General features: G+C 40.9%; 1 protein-coding gene across 7 annotated transcripts in view; it reads left to right on the top strand.

Moving 5' to 3' along the window:
* CACNA1A (calcium voltage-gated channel subunit alpha1 A) overlaps nt 1-18346 on the top strand; it is a 301437-nt gene extending 283091 nt beyond the window's left edge. For 6 of the 7 annotated variants that reach the window (XM_040346583.1, XM_040346582.1, XM_040346580.1 and 3 more), the window contains 2 exons: nt 986-1197; nt 15637-18346. In XM_040346583.1, the coding sequence (XP_040202517.1) occupies nt 986-1197; nt 15637-16161 (737 nt within the window). In that variant the 3' untranslated portion in view covers nt 16162-18346. The remainder of the gene's footprint in view (nt 1-985; nt 1198-15636) is intronic. The other variant, XM_040346581.1, reaches the window with a different exon arrangement.
* Nucleotides 18347-22243: the final 3897 nt, after the last annotated feature.

The following is a 22243-nucleotide window of genomic DNA, read 5'->3' as shown; positions in this document are numbered from 1 at the left end:
TTGTTTACGCGAGGAATATGCAAATTACTATTTACGTAGATTCAGAAACGAACGACCGCCCGGTGTTTTTTTTTACGTCGTTTGCGTTCGGCTTTTTCCGGCGTAAAGTTACCCCTGCTATATGAGGGGTATGTGCGGCGTATCCTATGTTAAGTATGGCCGTCGTTCCCGCGCCGAGTTTTGAATTTTTTACGTCGTTTTTGTAAGTCGTTCGCGAATACGGCTGGACGTAATTTACGCTCACGTCGAAAGCAATGATGTTTTGCGGCAGATTTTCAAGCGTGCGCACTGGGATGTTTTCACGAACGACGCATGCGCCGTACAAATAAAACGTCAAATACGCGGGGTCAATCAAAATTTTAATAAAACACGCCCCCCACATCCCCATTTGAATTAGGCGGGCTTACGCCGGCCCACATACGTTACGCCGCTGTAACTTAGGGCGCAAGTTCTTTCTGAATACGGAACTTGCGCCCAAAGTTACAGCGGCGTAACGTTTTTAGGATACGTTACGCCGGCCGGAGAGATACGCACAGGTATCTGAATCCGGCCCAGTGAGTTGACATCCTGTGTATGATCGGTTGGCATTTTTCTGTAGTATATTATAGCCTGACAAGCTGTTGTATATATTCTGAATCAGTTCATGTAATGTTGGCTGATATCAGTGATAGGAACATTAGAGCGGCACTTTTTCTTTGTCTAAATGTCTTTCTAGTTTGTTTTATAAATGTCCCTGAGTGTCTACCTTTCCTGCCCTCCTTCCTAGGAGTATGCTAGGCTCAATCACAAAGATAACACACCAGGATAATTATCCTTATGTTAAAAAAAACTGAATTTTCAGTTGAATCAAAGGAGATTTGAAAATTACAGCCACGTGGCTAAAGTAAATATCCTTTGTGAATTGTGAAAATACAGACTTTGCACTTTGAAAGATGTGAAATAAATGTAAACCCCTCTTATATCTTTTAATGTATTACTCCAACAGGTCTTGGTACAGAGGTCAGTACCACCACACAATCGTGTGATCTGCCTTCAGAAGAACGTGGACGTACCCGGGACCGAAAGCATCACCACCATCACCACCATCATCACCACCACCACCATCACCATCCTGGATCTGAAAGGGAGCGTCTGGAGTACGGGAGACCTAGTTCTCGCTCTCCGAGTGCAGGACGAGATTACACTCCACACAGACAGGTGGGTCCAATGTTTCACGTTGTGTAAAATATGGGGTAGCGTGATAAAATTATTTAACTTGATAGTAATATGTAGGGTTTAAAAAACAGTGATGATGTGGAAGCCACAGGAAACCATAACAGCCAAACATCTTCCATCAGTTAAAATCTGTCTAGTCAAGGGAAGGTGTTTTCTTATTGGTTGATATGGGTTAATGCACACTGCTGTGCTTTAGAATTTATAACAAACTCTTAATGGTGATCCATGTAACTTACTGTGGCAGGATATTAATGCTGTTGTCTGTATGTCCTTTAGTGATAACAGCTAGAGTAATCATCCAACATTTCTCATGCCAAAGATGAGTGCCTAGCCCTCAACCAACACTTGAAGCCATGTAAATGCTGGTTTTATTGGGAGCATCAAGAACTAAATTAAAATAGGATTTTTGTACTCACCTTAAAATCATTTTTCAATAAGGGATACAGCTGGTTGATAATTAGTAACCAAGGGTTATACTGTTACCTACAGCGGAATCAACATTGAGCACATAGAACACTGAAGGCCTTCCTCTTTTCTTTTTTCTTTTTTTTATTATTTTTATTAAGTATTTCACCATTAAACATAGCAACAAATTGGCGAATACAATAGGAATTGCCTTAAGTTGGCCATGCAGGGCTGTATAACAGTATCATATCTATCCAATAAACCCCTTTAGCCCCTCCCTTCCAACCCCAAAACGTGTCTCCCTTCCAACCATGAAGCCCCGAACGTCTGGAGCAATGAAATGGTATAATTCAGTTTCCATAGCAAATGTATAATAGCTGGATGGGCCCTCTGCCCATCACATAAAATGGATGCAAAACCTAAGACAGTAATCGATTAGAGTAGACCATAAAAGTAGAGAACTCTAATGTTAATGCCATCTATTGATCAGTTTTATCCAAGCCCTTGTCCTGCCTGTTGTATAACTGTAATTCCACAGGTAGTTTCCAATCCTCATCTGAAAATTACCCCACATTGGAGGAGGAATCTAGCCATGCCTGCCAAACCTTAGTAGATTTCTTTTCACAACCCCTGGAGATCTATGTGGCTTTATGGAAGGGGATCATGGAATTGACCAACCCCTTCCAGAAGGACACAGTTGGAGGAGTCAGTTTCTTCCAATGTAGCAGAATAGCCTTGCGGGCATAAAATAATAAAACATTGAGTAGGGATCTATGTGCATTAGACAGGACCACGGCATCCACTAAGCCAAGAAGACACACGAGATGGACTAAGGGATTGGAATGGTAAGGACTTCTGTTATACATTTCAGCACAAGGCCATCCTCTTTAACACTAAAACTCATCCTGCCTCACACCCGTTCAGCAGTAGCAAGCAATCCAAAGATAAAAAACATATGAGGGTAGGGAGCTGTGTCCCTCAATAAGAAAATAATTTTAGGGTGAGAACAAAAATCTATTTTCTTTATTGTTCACTGAAGCACAAAGCTTTACTGACAATAAGCAACCAAAGGACATCCTCAAGCAGTCCAAACTGAGAGGCGGAAACACCCAAACAACACAGGCAAATCAGCTCCCACAAACAAAAAAAACAAGACCAAAGGACAATAAATAGCTGTTTGCAGAACCTTTCGGCCGAAACTACCATCTGTAAAGGCAGATACACCAACCTTGTGGAACTTCATGTAAGCAGAAGACCAGGTTGCAGCCTTACATATCTAAGACACAGAAGCCTGTTGATGAAAACCCCCAAAAACACTCATTGCCCTAGTGTAGTGGGCTTTAAGAGGAAAAGCAGGCACGTTATCTCTACCTGCACAACAATCTGTGTACTCCGTTTAGAAATAGTGGATCTGGAAGCTGGAGAACCTCTTTTGGGAATTTCTGGAATAATAAACAGGAAATGTTTTTGTCTAAAAGAAACAGTGGCCAAGATGAAAACCCTGACACCACATCCAGACAATGGATATAAACCTAATTAGGGTGTACCTGTGCTGGATACACACAAAAGTAACAGAATATCCTCATTAAGGTAAAAAGCAGAGATCACTTTGGGCAAAAAAAAAAATGCTTTGGCCTCAAAACAACCTTGTCTTTATCTTCAAATGAGGCTTCATACAGAACATTGCTATAATCAGAGAGCCTCCTAACTACAGTAATGATTAACAAGCAAGGCAAGCATACAGTATAACAAAGTCAATGAAATGTACCAAATAGTTCCAACTGGAGGTCTTTGTAATACCGAGAACACTAGATTTAAACTCCATTGTTGGAGTGTGAGCTGAACAAGGGAACGAATGTGTGAAGTGCTTTGTATAAAGGTAGGAATCAGTGGATTATTAGCAAGAGGATGCTCTAAAAGAACAGACAGGACAGACAAATGACCCATGATAGTGCTAAGGGTCAAGTGTTAAAAAATAAATAAAGACTTTAACGTGCAATAATAAATGTTGCAGGGGTAGAAAGACCTTGGCCTAAAAGGTGTCTGGGAGATCTCCAAATGATGTGATGGAATCCGAGATTGGGGAAGAAAATGATGTGGCGCTAAATCTTGTAAATTGTTGAACAATACATAATAAAAAAAAACAAAAGTGTTTTTCTCAATGTCCAATTTAATAACAGTGATATCCCAAAAAATTCCAATTAGTGTGAAAAAAAACATATAAAAAAGTGTCCAAAATGCCCTAAAACCGGGCAGTGCACCCAATCACCAGTGCTCTATATTCCCAAGATGCACAGATATAAAGATATAAAAGTCCCATCAAAAGTTGTGTAGATATCATACAGTGAAAAAGAACAATCCTTGTAATTCAGTGACTTCAAAACCAATCCTGTGCTTCACCAATGTGCTGAGTGGCATCTCACCTGAAAGAGTGGACCTATGTTCACACATAGGTCCTATAACCTTTTTGTTGGTACACAGTTTTTTTTCCAATAAGTGATGCAGAGCCCTCAGTTTCTCCTCTCCGTAATCATCACATGCAATAACAATGGTAATTCATGAAGTGTAGTATTTTGAGTAAAGTTATTGAAATAAATAATAACTTCCATAAAAAGTTACACTCAACAGTGAGTTTAGCTTGCAGCTGGGTCATTAAGGGAACGCTGATGATTTCAAACTTCCGGTCTCGGCCGTGACCGGAAGTGACGTCACCCGGCTCCCCCTCCTAAATAAATTTACTCAAAATACTACATTATATGAATTTCCATTGTTATTGCATGTGATGATAACAGAGAGCAGAAACTGAGGGCTCTGTGTCGCTTATTGGTACCAACAAAAAGAGTTATATGACCTATGTGTTAACATAGGTCCACTCTTTCAGGTGAGCTGCCACTCTGCACATTGGTGGAACACAGGATTGGTTTTGAAGTCACTGAATTACAAGGATTGTTCTTTTTCACTGTATGATATCTATACAACTTTTGATGGGACTTTTATATCTATGCATCTTGGCAATATAGAGCACTGGTGATTGGGTGCACTGCCTTTTTTAGGACATTTTGGACACTTTTTTATGTTTTTTTTTCCACACTGATTAATTATTTATTATAATATGTTTTGTTTTGTTTTTTATCCATCACATTGATAATTGGAATTTTTCTGGATATTACTGTTATTGAATTAGACATTAAGACACACAATTGTTTTTTTATTAATTATTATTATTATTATTATTATTATTATTATTATTATTAATATTATTATTATGTATTGTTCAACAATTTACTAGATTTAGCACCACATCATTTTCTTCCCCAATTTATTGTATTGTGTATGTGGAGACACAGCTAGGTGTTGGCAGCTATTTCCTTGATTAGATCATTTATTACTGTGTATTGGGTAGCACATAAGTGACCCGTTGCATCCTTATGGAATCAGAGGTGACTTCTCGAAGTTCAGGATCCATCCCAAAGCTTTCAAGGTCTGCATCATGATTGACACATTGGAGTCCAAGGTTAGAGCAGCAGATTGTCCAGATATCAGATGACTGGAATACCTCTGAGATGAAGAAGACCCAGAACTTGTGCAAGGACCTTCGTACTCCCAGGGCCGAGGCCAGGCTGAAGGGAAGGTCCACAAACTGATAGTGATTGTTGTCCATGGCAAAGCAACAAAATCACTGGTGACCTGGACAGATGAGAATGTATAAATATGTATCCTTTATGTTGATGAATACTAAGAAGCCTCCATGATAAGAGGAGACAATAACTGACTGAATAGATGTTATCCAAAACTTCTATGAACGAACAAAGATATTGGGAGTGTTAAAATCCAACATAGCACATTGGCCGATTTTGGGTTTAGGAAATGTAAACATGAATGAAAACTCTCTGGTTCAACAATCCTTGAATAGCTGAAAGAGGGTTTATTCAGATGTTGCTAAAAATGCCAAGCAAAAAAATCAAGCTGGAGGATGGAGGCAAAATTTTGTAATCCTTGTATACAACCTCCTGCACCCATGCATTGGCTATCCCAAATCTCCGCAAAAGCCATCAGACATCCTTCCACCTTTGATGTTGCTGGTGGGGATAAACTTTTATGCTGAGGCAGATTTATCCACAGGTTTTGAGCTTTTGGTTTGCCAAGGATGTTTAGAATTCACATTTAGACTGTGAGGGAGTTCAAGAATACTGGTGGGTCCAGGAACAGAGACCTGACTTGGAGGAATGGAAGAAACATTTTGATGCATAATAACAAGGATTTGACTTGAGCCATTGAACTTTATTTTTTTTTAATATGAAACTACCTGGGAAAGGATCCCTAGTGGAATATGTGAAAGAAATGTGTAAGAAATTAAAAATGTGTAGAAAAATAATTAGAAAAAGGGGATAGCTGCTGCTCTTAATAGTGTGTGATCTCACATACCATATGCAATAAAATATAAATTAAAAGCTGTCCTCATCCTATGTGCAAATATAAGCAAAGTGCAATATCCACATATAAATACGAAATTCGTACATTCAATCGATAAACTTGCAAAGGTGCATGAAACATTTACATTAAAAAAATGTGCAAAAGACCCTCATATGTTGATCTTGTTTATTGTTTCCCCCTGTGGTATCTTCTCTCTTCCCCTCCTTCTGCATCCCTTCCTGCCTCCCCTACTGCCCACACCCACCCCCCTTTTTTTATCTCTCTCTCTCTTCGGGACATCCTTACATTTTATTGGCATCTCCCTTGTTTTTGGCATGTAACCATTTCTTTGTCCCGTTTACTTTTTAACTTTTACTTCTCTCCCATCAGGCATTGCAACATTGTTTCCATTGGTAAATTAAGCAAACTGGGGGAGCCCCCTCCTTGTCCTACAGCTGCCCCTTACTGGTTTTATTCTTGCAAATATGTTGCATTAGACTAGGGGTCTCCAAACTGTGGCCCTGGGGGCAGATGTGGCCCTTTGCTTGCCTTAATGCGGCCCTTGGGGCACTATTCCATCCAATTTAAATGGTGCATAATTCTTGTTGCTGACAACAATGGGGCACTATTCCTCCAACTGACACCATCCATTATTACCATTAACACCAACAATGGGGTACTAGTTCTCCCACTGTCACCAAAGATATGGTATTATTTACTCCCACTGGACACCTGTACATTTTTTACTGCCAATGGCCCTAGTCCGGCCCCCCTAAAGTCTGAAGGACCGTAAACTGGCCCTTTGTTTAGAAAGTTTGGAGACCCCTGCATTAGACCATGGGTGCTCAATCTGTTGCGCAACTACAGGTCCCATCATGCCTCTGCCTTTGGGAGTCATGCTTTGTAACTGTCAGCCTGTCAATGCTTCATGGAACTTGAAGTTCCGCAACAGCTGGAGGGCCATAGGTTGAGCATCCATGCATTAGAACATAGATGTTTGATCTGTTGACCATCATGGGATGGTCATCCAGCATACTTTACCTGATCATTGGCTATCCTGTTTCTGCCACACTTGTCTGGGCATCCACCTTGACATACGTGTTATAACTGTATACTACTTAGTTCTCTATGGACAGCTTCACTGTTTGTTTATTAATGCTAGTCTAACTTGAATTTCTACTGTTATGCTCTCTGTTTCACTTGATAACATTCATGGCTATCTAATCTTCACTTGTGCACCTTGCTCCCAGACATCACCAGTGACCCCCACATATGGTGATGCTCTGATATATTACCATGCCCTGCCTTGGCAGTTTTGCATCAAATGTTATGTTCTTCACTTTCTTCTTCTCTTTCTCTCTTTCCCTTCTTCATCCCTATACCCCCCCCCCCTCTTTTTAAAACATGCCCCTTTTTAAAACACACACTGAAAATATGGGATTTTGTTAAATACTAGGGTTGCACTGATGCTGTTTTTTTACCGGCGACTACGAGTACCGATACTTTCAATCAAGTACTCACCGATACCATTGTGGTGCAATTTGAGCCCATACAAAATGAATGGGCTCAAATTGCACTGAAAATAATCTCATGCAGTTTTAACAGGAATGCATTGCAATTCTTGTCAGAATTGCATGTGGTTTCCGGCACCGCTCCTGTGTGAACCCAGGCTGAAGGCACTATGACAATCTTGGGTTCACACAGGAGTGGTGTGGGAAACCCCATGCAATTTGGACAGGAATTATCCTTGGTCTACTCCCAACTCAAAAGATTGCCCTCTCCATCCACACATACTTATTTAGCAAGACAGGAAGAGGATTTGATCCACTATCGCATCCTGCTCTATTAATGTGACTTCACTGGAGTGAGCTTATAAGGTACTTACTAGATGGTATCTGGTACCTTCGAGATTGGCCCATATGTTCCCCGGACATTTGGGTCTATGTTTCAGAGGAGGTCAGGCTACTGGTGATGCGCTCAATATATGGTGCACCTGCCCAATGCTAAACTGCTTCTGGTCTAAAGTTTTTTTCCCTTCTTCATACGTTACCTCCTGGTGTTCCTAAGAGACAGTTCAAAGGTACTCATTTCATCCTTTTATCTTCTGAAATGACCATAGCCAGGGCATGGAAAAAACAATTCACCCACTTCTCGGAAGTCGAATCGTGAATGAACAGTTATCTAGCATTCTCGGTAAATAACCATACTAAACTTTTCAAAATCTGGGACCTGGATCGCATACCGCCATCCTAATCTAGCTGTCTAATCTGGGCCCTTATTGATCCAGCCGTTTATAATATACGATACTCCCCTTTTCTTCTTCATTTCTTCCCTCTCCTCCCCTTCACCATCTTTCCACTCCATCCTATCCACTCTTGTTTTTTTTTTCTCTACCTTTCTTTTTTGTATATCTCTCTAAGCCATTTCTGGCTCCATCTGTTTGTCATATATATGCTTTCACATTTATTAGTACTCCATGATGACCACCAAATAGATGACTTTCTCAGTTTTTAAAATGTTTTGAATGATGTCAGGACACTGCTAATGGCAGATACAGGGGGTTATTTACAAAAGGCAAATCAACTTTGCACTACAAGTGCAAACTACAAGTGCAAATTGCACTTGAAAGTGCATTGAAAGTGCACTTGGAAGTGCAGTCGCTGTAAATCTGAGGGGTAGATCTGAAATGAAGGGATGCTCTGCTGATGTTATCTTTCAATCATGTGCAAGCTAAAATGCTGTTTTTTATTTTCCTTGCATGCCCCCCTCAGATCTACAGCGACTGCACTTCCAAGTGCACTTTGCACTTATAGTTTGCACTTGTAGTGCAAAGTGTATTTTCCTTTCGTAAATAACCCCCATTGTATAATTTACTGTACTCAGGCGCTATGTAGTGACATATGTATAATGTACTGTCATGCAACCCTGAAAAATTCAATAAACACATTGAAACAAAAAAATTTGCAAAAGTCACCTATGCAAGTTTATCGATTGGATATATGAATTTTGTATTTGTATGTGGATATTGCACTTATTTTTGTGTAGCTAGAGTAAGTAAATTATTACACATGTTTAACAATTTCATCCATCAAAGAGTTGGTCTCCCACAGAGGGTAGTTATAGGAAGGCCTCCTTACACTGCTGCCCCGCCAACCAGCACTTAAATCAGAATGTTGTGTAGATCTGTACAGAAGAAAGGTAAACCTAAGATATAACATTGCTAGCATCTAGTGGCACGTTGCACATAAAGTTCAACATGATGTTCAATGCAATCTATAAATTGAGGAAATCAGTGCAATGGTGAGTAAGGTTTAAAAGGTAGAGCCCAACAAGGAGTAGATAAATTGTGAAATTACTTTGTATCAGTAGGGTCCTCATAGGATAGAGTACTGTGTATTCAATTTGTCAGAGCCTTGTAAGAGTGAGATACTGGAAATCAAACTTTGGAAGGAGTAGCCCATTTAAGAACAAAGTGCTTTGTAAAGGGTTAGACAATCTTGAACCATTTAGGGGTACAGAATATTTTGCCTGAGTGTTTCCAACTTTGTAACCAAATTCCTTGAGTAGTGGGATGATGAGAAAACGTCAAAATACTTCTGACGTAGAACAGGTAGAGTAATGTGCACCAGAGAAAGCAGGGGCGGTATCAGAAATAGCCCCCCTGAATGAACAAACATTCAGAATGAAGCACAAAAGGCACAATCTTTTCTGGTGCCAAGTTCAACCTTGCACATATTGCAAATAAGGTCTTGAGTAGAAGATTTGCCTGCAGCAGTAAGGTGTCCGCACTTCTGTTTAGTAACCAAATACGTTGCAAATAACCAAAAAAGGAGTATGTACTTTTAAACTCCTCCAGGAATTCTCACAAACTAGAGCAGTGTACCAGAATTACTTTAACAGGAAAGGCATCGTGACCACTTGTCACTCCAAGCGGTGGCTGGAGACAGCCAAATTGTGACTTTGCCAAAAGCTGTGCATCACTTGTCATCGGCGCTGAGGAGGCTGTCGATAGAGGTGCGTGAAAAGCATGTCATCATAGGCCTTGTAGCACGGGAACGAAGTGGCCATCTCGTGGAGAGACTGCTTCAACGAATACCAGAGGGCCGCAAAGCTTGTGCGCAGTTAACTGTGTCATCAATTCCTGGCCTCACGAGAAACAGTAAGAACTTTAAAACGATAGTTTGGGCTTAAACAAGAAACAGTGCCCATTTCTACTCTACGGGTTATTATAGCCCTTGGTTGCTTATCAATAAAGCTTTGTCCCCCATGGACGATACAGACACATGCAATATTTTACATCTATTTATATATATCCTCCTAGATTTTATGTAATAATTAGCATTTACCTGTATTTTATTACAAAAACGTGGCTATAAGTAAAGTTTTTGTTGCTCATTTTATTTGACATATTTTATTGAATTTTTGTCATCATTTTACCATTTATATCCCACATCACTCCCAGAAGTAGTTTACAATGTCCCTACTACCGTCATACACACATTTGGGATAGGGTAGATTAGGTCGATGCCAGTTTACCTTACGCTATATTTTTGGGCATTCAAATTATGTGTAACATCTCCTTGATGAACATTAAAGGGGTTGTAAAGGTTTGTTTTTTATTTTCTAAATAGGTTCCTTTAGGCTAGTGCATTGTTGGTTCACTTACCTTTTCCTTTAATTTCCCTTCTGAAAGTTTTTTTTTCCTTTATCTGAATTTCTCACTTGCGGTTTCTCCTCAGTAAGCTTTCCACCATCATCCGAGCGGTGGATAGTCAGCCAGAACAGCTTACTGAGGAGGAACAGGAAGTGAGAAATTCAGACAAAGAAAAAAAACATTTAGAAGGGAAATCGAAGGAAAAGGTGAACCAACAATGCACTAGCTTAAAGGAACCTATTTAGAAAATAAAAAACAAACCTTTACAGCCCCTTTAAACCCTGCACCCCAGAGTTACAGGATGTCAGTAATAAAGCTAAACTCCAGAATCCCGTTACCAAACCAGCCCCCAAGAAGCGTTAGATTATAAAACAGAAAATAATTCCTAGATTTTGTCAGGGAGATTGGCCTCCAGTGATATTTTGCAACTGCATTTGTATTAACACAATGCAGGTCAGGGGGAGTGTAAAAATCACAGAGGTGTGTCACAGGCTTTTTTGGCCAATTAAGTACAAACTTTTCTTTTATATACTTTCTTTTTCTACCTGAGGTCTGATAAACAGTGAGTAATAGTGATGTCAACAGTGATGATGCAGGTATTTTATTTTATAGCCATGCACATATGTGTTAAAAATGAAAGTGAGCCTGTGGCCAGGCTATGAATATTACATATTTTTAACAAGCAATAGATAACCTTTAAAGTCTTTAGATGTCTGAGTATGTCTGTGTACCAAGTTCTGCATGACTGTTGGTGCCCCCTTTACGGGTTACTTAGTCCACAGTGAGAGAAAGACTTTTCTATACCGGAAGAAACATCTTTGCTTGGAATATGTCCAGGACCAGAACCCAAGTATTCCAGGCGAAGAGAAGGCTGCAGAGCAATTTTTTTTTAAATTGATCATCCATACGAAAACCTAGAGCAGTGGTCATCAACCCTATCCTCAGGGCCCACTAACAGGCCAGGTTTGCAAGATAACTAAAATACATCACAGGTGATATCATTTGCTGCTCAGTGATTGCAGTATTCTAGACTGCATCTCCCTAAGGTAATACATAAAACCTGGCCTGTTAGTGGGCCCCTGAGGACAGGGCCCACTAGCCTAGATGACCACTGGCCTAGAGAATCTGGATTGTCCTGTGGATGTCTGCTGATAGCTGGATGGGGAATACCTTTTTTTAGGAGACGTGATCTAGATAGGCTGTGACCTGGGTGCCCTGAGTTTTGTGAAGGGCAGGAAGAGGTGTTAGGCCCTTTACGAACAATCTGGGAGCACAGGACAGGTGAAAGAGCATTTCCATAACCTGCAAGTAGTTGTCTGCTGTTCCAAAGCACAGAAAGCACAAATAAGATGGATAAATGCGAACATGCAGATAGGCATCTTGGATGTCTACGGATGTTATGTATTCCCCCATCTCAGAGGCAATTATCAATCTTGCGGAATCCATGGGTAAGGGATTGCAGAATCCAAGGAAATGTTTGGAATATGAAGGTATTTATTGTGGGTTTTTTAGTACAGAATAGGAAAAAGTACCCCAATTGGGTTTTGGTACCATAAATGGGTTGTGCAGGTACTGGCACAACTAATCTCTGGGACATGAGATGGTTCAAGGCATTCTGCAAATCTGACTGTCCTTGGGAAGTTTTTAGTTGATTTGAGATAAGAAAGGTGTAAGGGGTAGAGTTTTGTTTCCAATATTTTTATTCAAACAATTTTAACAAATACAGTATCAGAATTTGCTGTTGTAATGGGGAGTAATCGTACATTAACAAGTCAGAGAAGGTTCAGAAATATTACTGTTAAACGTCTATACACGTGAGACTTAATCTAGCATCATCCACCTATTAGGGTCAAACCTAAACCAAACTTGCGACCCACTGGCTGAACTTCCATGTGATCTCAGGGACCATAATTGGTCTAAAGATCCATTGAAGGGCAAATTCAGGTGGAGAGAGGAAAGAAGGAGAAACAGATATCAAAGAGAAGAATAGAGAGTAGTAAAGGGGGGTGAACTCCGGCCCTGGAGGAAGATACTACCGAGCCAATCCCATCTCATTATGTAGTTGTGAGATAGTTGATCCAGGGGTCCCATATTTTGTTGAACCATGCAACCTTAGGGGTAGAGTTTTGTACCCCTTTGAGAGCCTTTAAGTGTGTCTAAAACCTTCTATCTGCAGAATCTTTGAAAGAAAGAATATCTTTAAAAGGTACAGTGAGATGTATAATAGGTAAAGTGAGAGGGTAGGATCAACTACAGGGACAGCCCACTACATTGCAAAAACAATAGCCTGATAATACAAAAACAATGTCGGTGGTCACTAAGTAGGAACTATACATCATTTTGCGTGACACTCCCGCTTCAATACAGTGGCAACCTGGGGGAGAACAGTCTTTTGCAGCCTCCTCATATACTCTCTCAATGTCCTCTACAGCCTCATCCAAGGCAGGCATATCAGGATCCAACTCCGGCAGAGAAACAGGAGTTTGGGGGCTGGCGTTTTGGAGCTCTGAGCAAAGATGGCTGTATTAAGACAGTTACTGTATTTGACCAAGCAATTGTGACATAGATGCAGAAAATTCAGCTTTTGTTAAATAGGCTGCCTATCATATGTCTTAAAAAGAGCTAGAAACAGATGCAGAGACCAGTGTTAGAGTCAGCTCTTGTTCTAATGCAAGAGACACATTGTCACTCTGAGGTCGAGTGTTGTGTGGGCCAACAGCAGAGCCAATGCTTCCCTGGACTTTTGCAATGGCTTTTTTTTTCGCCTGGTTTCTGCCATAGCTATAAGTGAGGGTTATCTTCTATGGGGAAATCACAGAGTAGGGTACAAAATATAGGAGAAGCGTGGCCAGAAGAAGAGTGCAGCAACCCAGGTGTAGGCCACCCTGTAGCTAATCCTCGTGGCAAAAGGGCAACGAAAGCACCCAAAGACCTTGTAAGGGCTTGAGGTGGAAATGCCAGTAAAAAGTGTGACCAGTGGTGTAATGTGTCACCTGTTTATCCACCTGAGACTGAGGTCTAATTGGTTTATTTTTATAACCCCAGTGATTAACAGTAATAGTCAGAAAACATACAGGGTGACACAGTCTTATCTGTGTACCATGCTGGACATTACATAATGTGACTATACGCATTTCACTAAGTGCCAAGGTGAGCACCCATGTAGGATCCAGTGCTGGAAGAAACATTACAGGCCGTTCCAACAGTGTGTGGTCCAGGTACAGTTCCCAAGGTTTAATGAGGTTGCCCCAATCTAGATGCATTGCTTTTACCTGCAGTTAAACAATGTTTTCAAGCTTTTTTGGGGCTTTTTAAGAACATGTTAATAAGTGATTGTCTATAGCCTGGCCACGGGTTCACTTGTAATCTGGAAACTGTGCAGTTGATATATGGTACATCACTATTTTTACGATCATCCTCAACTTTGCAGAAGCTATAGAATTAGAGACCTCTTAATAGAAAATACTATAGATGTAAGGGTTAGAATAAATGTCAACCGAAGACTAAAGCCTCGTACACACGACCGAGTTTCTCGGCAAAAACCAGCAAGAAACTTGCTGGGAGATATTTTTTTGCCGAGGAAACCGGTCGTGTGTACATTTTCATCGAGGAAACTGTCGAGAAACTTGACGAGCCAAAAAGAGAGCAAGTTCTCTATTTCCTCGACAGCCTAACAAGGAACTCGACGAGGAAAACGATGTGTTTCGCCCGTCGAGTTCCTCGGTCGTGTGTACGAGGCTTAATAAGTTCTGAGAGGATTCTAGTGGGTTATATCACCTGCCTGCTTCTTACATCCTATAAAATCTTACTGTCTCAGTGGGATTTTCTATTTTCTTCAAAGTAAAATCCAAAGTAGATTGGCCTAAAAGGTAGCAGGGCTAGATGGAGCTAAGATTTTTGGGTTGGGAGTGGCAGGGGCTTCCCCACTTGGAAAAAGAATATACATATTATAACAAAAAACCTGCAGGTTGTTAAGCCGGGTGGCATTTAGCTAAACCAAAGTGGGTCAATATAATAATCCTTATTTTAAAACACATAGTACATAAGCTTAGATCTTACTCTTCATCTCTCCATCCCCATCTATTCCCTTCTTTCCTAATTCCTTGCATTTCTGATATATATTCCTTGTTCAAAGTGTTTCCCCTTTTATTTGCTTGCCCTTTCCCCATTGCTGGGGTATCAGCTTTCCATACTTTTACATTTTGCCCGCTGCTCATGTATTTTAGAAGGAACGGTGGTTGCTCCTGGGTATACACAGGAAAAAATTATAGAGGAGATGTTTGAGTAGTGGTGGGCTTTATCTGTCTTTTAGTTGCCTCTTCTTGTTTTAGTTGGATCTCCTGTCTCTTACCCCTGCTTGTTTTGCTCAATCTGCTTGTTCCTGCACAAAACTTACAGAAAATCCATCTCTTTTCCACTTTTTCCGTTATTTTATTTTTATTTCCCTGTTGCTGTTGCACCCTTACCTTCTCTCTTCACAACCCCATCATACCCCTTCTGTGTTTGTGTGAGGGCACTTCTTCCCCCTTCCACTTGCCGATTTCTCAATTCACCTTTCTGTACCTGTTTCTTGAATGTTTTGTACCTGTTCATTCTTGCTGTCTATTAAATCTCTTTTACCCATTTGTGCTTGCTCTTCTGTCACTCTGTATCTGTCTCTGTGCTCTCCTCTGTCTTCTTCTATGGGCCAAACCTTTCTTCATTCTCATTCAATATCTTGTATGTACCTCTCTTCATACTGTATCATTGTCACCTGTCCTTGTCTGCTTTCTAACATCTTCTTTGTGATGTTTATGTCCTTGTACTTATTCTTCATGATTATCCATGTCTTCTCGTTGCCCCTACTTCTCTGTCCTCCCTTTTGTGTCATGTATGTCCCCCACCTTGCGTGTCTCCTCTCGTGTTTTCTCTTGCTCTTGAATTCCCATTTTGTTTGGATTTTTGTGTAGGGCAGTAGTTCAGTGGATGGCAGCCCCGTGCCCTCAACCTCTGGGGCCAGCACACCCCGCAGAGGAAGGCGTCAGCTGCCCCAGCTTCCCCCAACCCCCAGGCCACGTATTACCTACTCCCCGGTGGTTCGCCGGCCTGCCAGCATCGGCCCCCCACAGCAGCTGTCCCCTTGCCGAATGACTACACCTATACCAAGAAGATATCCTCAGAGCGACAGCCACGTGAGCAGCAATGAGAGACGGGCCACTCACAACGACTCTCCTCGACCACACCGCCACACCAGGGGACAATGCTCTGATGCCCCTCGCGCTGGATGCAGGCACAGTGGCCCTTACCGGGATTCCTCCTATGAGGGACCCCACCCCTGTGACCAGCGCACCTCCAGGACTGCCGACCCCGGGGGGGCACCTCCCCTATCGCCACATGGGCGCAGGTTGCCCAACGGCTACTCCCATGGGACCCCGCGACCCACTAAGTCTCGTCACGAACGTTACAGTGAGAGTGAGGAAGACGACTGGTGCTAAAAAAAAAAATCTACAGATATATATATATATATATATATATGTATATATATATATATATATATATTAAAGAACTTCACTCTAGCAGGGAAAACAAAGACACGTCTACAAAAAGGAACAAGAAAGGGGGAGGAAAAATATGTTTCCCAAAAAAATAATAAATTACCACCAAAAAGAAAATCCTCCTTTTGTTCCTTTCCACATTTTGGTATAAGGAAGGACGCCCTTGCAGCATGTTTTTTTTATAATTCGGTGTATTTTGGGAGGGCATATGTATTTTGCAAGAGAGTAGATGACACTCAGGAGGATAAAGCAACAAGTTTACCACCAAATTCCCCTCCCTGCTCTCGGAGCTCCCCGTTGTTATCACTGTTCAGAACCATCTCCATTGCTCCAATTTTCCCACGTAGAAGAAAAGAAAAAAAAAACGCAAAATGACGTGAAAGTTTCTAAAAAGCTGCAGAGAACTTTTGGAAAATGTACAAAAAATGGTATTTTTTTCTCAATTTGTATTGATGAGTTTTATCATCCAGAGGATTGGATTTATGTGTGCTGATTAATGTCTTGGAGAGAGAGCACGTAGACGCACACGAGCAAGAGTGTTTAGAGCTCATATTTGTTCATATTGCCTGCGGAAATGAGATTAAAAAAAAAATTAAAAAATACAACAAAAAAAAGACAAAAAGTTGGAGAAAAATAAAAAAAAGCAGCATTTGATTCAACATCTGATTTTTTGCTTGAAATTCCCAAAAACAAGACATAAAAAAAAAAAAAAATCACAAAAAACAAAATTGCGTTGCTAACTTTAAAAGCTTTTTTTCCGACTTTGTTTGAAAAACGTTAGATGCGGAGTGTGGCGGATGCATGAATATTATAAATGGCAAAAAATGTTAAATATAAATATATAAATATATACACAATGAATTTAAAAGATAATGATAGATGAAAACTGGAATCTCTACCCAAGTGGCGAGCTGAGAATAAATTTCTGTTTGTCGGAGAAAATGGGAGACCTGTCTAAAGTGGTCTAAAGCTTGTTATTAAGTTCGAAAATTCGACAGTGTAGACCATATTTATTAACACACAGCCCATGGTGAGTACTGGGTGCCCAAGTAGCCCTTATCATGGGTCTTAAACACCTTTTACTTACCAGTCTCAAAAAACATCCTTTGTGTAGCTACACATGCACTTAAGGAAACGGCTACACCAAATGTCTTAATTAGAATTACGAACACACTTTTGCAGCCCTAATATTAAAAAAGTTCAGTTCTTTGAAGTTCTGTAGTCTTAGTTCTCACCCCTTTTCTGCTTTGTGACCTCCTCTCTTGTCACAAGTAGGTGTCAGTTCTATAGCAACCAATCGAAAAACAATTGCTAAAAGGAACAATAGCTGCTCATTGGCTCTGTTTTTCCCTAAATCAGCCCTAATGACTGGGCAAAGAGCTCTTCCAATTGGAAATTACAACAGCGTGCCTTGGATTTTAAAAGGTTAATCCCATTCAGAGCAATGAAACCTGCCAATGTTCATTTTTAATGGTTTGGGAGTAGCGGCTTTTGTGTAGTAAAGGCCTGGTGTATATGACACTGGAGTTATCCTTTACATATGAATTGCACTGCATATATTTCTAATTTAATGTGAGTTTTATTCTACTTTAAACATGTCTCCCATGTTGTATTAAAGACCCCAGCATGGATTTAAGAAATATTTTACAAAACAGTGTTTTCCTTTTACGTTTCTGCTCTCCTGTGTTGATTTGTTCATGTTTTTATGTGTATTTGTGTTATATTTGGTGGACATGGTTCAGATCTCCTCACCTCACTTGGGGTGCAGTAGTCAGATGGGGCGTTCTTGCATACCACTTCAAACACCATTTTCCTAGAAGTGGGAAACTTTCATGAGATCTTTGTATGACCTGTGGCCACATGTTTCAGCTCAACATGCGAGAAAGTGTACTATATTTTTTGAATTAAACAAAAATGTAAGGATTGCAAAAACCCCCATCTGTCATTAACCTTGAAGGAAGCTATATTTACTATTGCATTTGCTTATTTGTAGCTGTTACCTGGTCAGATGGTTCTACATATTGGTCTTCAGGTCTTTGGTCACAAACTAAATCGGAAGTAAACCCATCCAAAAAAAACGTTTCATTTCCGGCACGTGTCGGAAATGTAACACTCCCATTGGTTGTGCTCTCAACCAAACTGTCAAACCATCTAATGGCTGGTGTCATAACTGATCACATGTGCAGCATCATGGTAGTTGTAGATTAAACAGAGGCAAAGATGGCAGCTTCCTTAGCGATAGGAGGGTTTGCTTAGGCCTCGTACACACGATAGGTTAAACAGAGGACAACGGTCTGATAGACCGTTTTCATCGGTCAAAACCGATCGCGTGTGGGCCCCATAGGTTATTTAACCTTCGGTTATAAAAAAAGCCAATTTGCTTTAAAATCCACGCATGCTCAGAATCAAGTCGACGCATGCTTGGAAGCATTGAACTTCGCTTTTTCAGCACGTCGTCGTGTTTTACGTCACCGCGTTCTGACAGGATCGTTTTTTTAACCGATAGTGTGTAGACGCGACGGACCATCAGTCAGCTTCATCGGTTAACCGATGACAACGGTCCATCAGACCGTTCTCATCGGAGGGACTGATCGTGTGTTTGCGGCTTAACACTTTAAGTGGTCAGTTTAGCATATTTTTAAAGCAGAACAAGCGATGTTTAATGGGGTGTTCATTTTAAAAATGTTCTCCTCTTGTCAGGAAAAGCTTTCTATAGTAAGCCAGCTATACAGATGGCATTTTCCAGGGAACTTTTACTGGTCAAGTTTACAGCAACCTGTAGATAAAGGCCCGTACACACGACTGGATTTTCCGACAACAATGGTTTCCGACGAACATGTTTTATCGGACATTCCGACCGTCTGTTGCTCCATCCTACATTTGTTGTCGGAATTTCCGACAACAAATGTTGGCTGTGCATGCTCTCAAATTTGTGTTCCGTTAGATCATCTGATCACGTGTACACAAATCCGTCGGACTAAAATCTAAAGTACAAACACGCATGCTCCGAACCAATGCTAAACATCAGACAACAATAGCAGAAGTTGCCCAAAGGGTGGCGGTAAAGAGCTGAAAAACCACGTGGTTAGGTGTATGTTGGCTGAAAATGTTCTGCCGTGTGTATGCAGAACAAGTTCACGGCCAGCGCCCCTTTGCACAAAAATCCATGGAAAAGTCCGATCGTGTGTACGAGGCTGAAGAGTATAGTCAGACACAAGGGAACAATCTGACTACTTAAAGATCTTTCTAACCTCCAAATTCAAAATACATGTTTGTATCCAATAGATAGCCTGGGGGAGGGAGATTACACTCTAATGTCCTTACTGCAGTTATACATGCGCAAATTTGGGTAGAAATTCTTTAAACGTTTTAATTTTTTTTCAATTGTGGGAGGAAACTGGAACACCAAGCAGAATCCCACATGAACACAGGGACAAAATCCTAACTCTATACAGATATAGCCAGATTCAGGTAGAGATACGACGGCGTATCAGTAGATACACCGTCGTAACTCCGAACCTGCGCCGTTGTATATTTAAGTGTATTCTCAAATTGAAATACACTTAAATGTAGCTAAGATACGACCGCCGGCGCCGTCGTATCTTAGCTGTCTGCTAGGGCCGTGTACGCTGATTTACGCCTAGAATGCGTAAATCAGCGAGATATGCCTATTCACGAACGTACGCTTGCCCATCGCAGTAAAGATACGCCGTTTACGTAAGGCGTTTTCAGGCGTAAAGATAATCCACCAAAAAGATGGCACAGCCAATGTTAAGTATGGACGTCGGACCCGCGTCAAATTTTTACGTCGTTTGCGTAAGTCGTCCGTGAATGGGGCTGGGCGTAATTTACGTTCACGTCGAAACCAATTAGTCTTTGCGGCGTAATTTGGAGCATGCGCACTGTGATACCTCCACGGACGACGCATGCGCCGTTCGTTCAAAACGTCATTTATGTGGGGTCATGCTTTATTTACATAAAACACGCCCACCTCTTCACAATTTGAATTAGGCGCGCTTACGCCGGCACATTTACGCTACGCCGCCGTAACTTAGGACGCAAGTGCTTTGTGAATACAGCACTTGCCTCTCTAACTTGCGGCGGTGTAACGTAAATGACATACGTTACGCCCACACAAAGTTACGCCGGCGTACGTGAATCTGGCTAATAGTGTCCAAAGTGGGAATCAAACCCAGAAGATCCAGCATTGCAAGGCAAGGGTAGCCAAGGTGTTCCCCAAGATAATATTTCTTGAATAAAACTAAGTATATTTTTTTGCTTCCTAGATCTGATTACTATGAGTTGTGGCTTTGACCTGTAGACCTCCTAGTTTTCACGTTTAATACCATGTAGGCCAGTAGACTTGTATATGCTACTAAATAAGCATCACTGAAAAGAAACCAATACTGAGAGAAATAATGGAGGGATGCCACTAACAGTGCTAGTTTCGCAGCTGTCTTTGGCTTCCGTACTTTTTGAGTCACTGACTTGGGCCAAACATGCAGATGAGAAAGTCAGAGTGATGCCAGAACTTCTAAACTGCATGGTTGTTCCAGTTTCGTGACACCAAAAGTACTCAAGCCATTGGATCAGCATGACAGTCTGGTAACTTGCATTTTCAGGAGGTGAGGTCCACAATGCAAAATCTATATTCTCTAAGTGCAGGTTTCATTTATGCTTAGTGAAGGTCGGGCTGATGTATGAAATTGTTTCAAATCATTTTCTGTATATCCTATAGCACCCAGATTTGGTTGTATGTGGACCTTTTTCTATGTTCATACAGTGAAGTCCAATGCTTCTCTAGCAGAGTGCAACTGAAATTATGTTATCAAAACTCATTTATGAATTGCTGGTATTCCCAGCCACACTATAAAGCCTCATACACACGATCGGATTATCCGACGGGGAATTGTGTGATAACAGGCTGTTGTCTGAAAATCTGACCATTTGTATGCTCCATCTAACAATTGTCTTTGGATTATCCACCAACAAATGTGGGATAGCATGCTTTAAAATTGTCCGCCAACAAATGTGTGATGTCGGATTATCCGATCGTGTGTACACAAAACTCTAAAGTACAAACACGCATGCTCAGAAGCAATGCTCACGTAACACAACAGAAGTTGCCCAAAGGGTGGCGCTAAAGAGTTGAAAAAAACACGTTTGTATGCAATACAAGTTCCTGGCCAACGCCCTTTGGACAACAGTCTAACGCTTTGTCCGCAGAAAATCCGATCGTGTGTACGAGGCTTAAAAGTGGTGACGCAGGTAGTGTTATGAGAGTTCTCATGGTATCCTATTACTGTGCATTTAAAGCACAGAGGCACCATGAAAAGCCTTTAAACACTGCTCTTCCTTAAAGGTTCTTGGTCCAGAATCCAACAGCAGGTCACTGATCGAGAAAAAGCTCAATTTACTGTGGAAAATGGATCAGAGAATGAGACAGACTGAGCCAGCAACTTCTGCTTTAGCATGCATACCTGGCTTGTTTAGCTGCTCTTAAACGCAGGGTTGTAAATTTGTTATGCACTACGTGGTGTCCTTTTTTTTGCACTAAAAAAAAAAAAGTGTTATGTTACCATGAAAGTGTTTTAAAAATGAAGAAAAGTAACTCAGGTTGTAGAAAGTGTGTGCTGACCTGCAGCTTGGACACCTGCTATGCACAGTGTACCCAAGGGTACAGACCAAGGCAGACAAGTATTGTATGCAGATGCATCACTGCACTATTTTTTTTGTCTATTATTGGTGTTTTATAAATAATAAAATGAAGTAAAGGTTTCAAGGTAATGTTTGCATTATGCTGTTAGCTAAACAATCAAATGAAGGATTGTTTCATAAATGTTCCCTGTAAGAGAAGACACGGTGGTATTGCAGCTTACTGTTGGTATCAAGAACCTTGTGACTGCTTTATGATTACGGCAATGATGTTGAATACTATCCACTATTTATAACCCTCCAACAAGTTTATATGGTGCTGTAACATTTCTAAAGACCTTAACAAACATTTAAAGAAAGAGTGTCT

The sequence above is a fragment of the Rana temporaria genome, chromosome 3, assembly GCF_905171775.1.
Source record: "Rana temporaria chromosome 3, aRanTem1.1, whole genome shotgun sequence".
NCBI classification, from domain to species: domain Eukaryota; kingdom Metazoa; phylum Chordata; class Amphibia; order Anura; family Ranidae; genus Rana; species Rana temporaria.
Note: the sequence above shows the minus strand (reverse complement) of the source record. Positions and strands in the feature narration are given on the sequence as shown.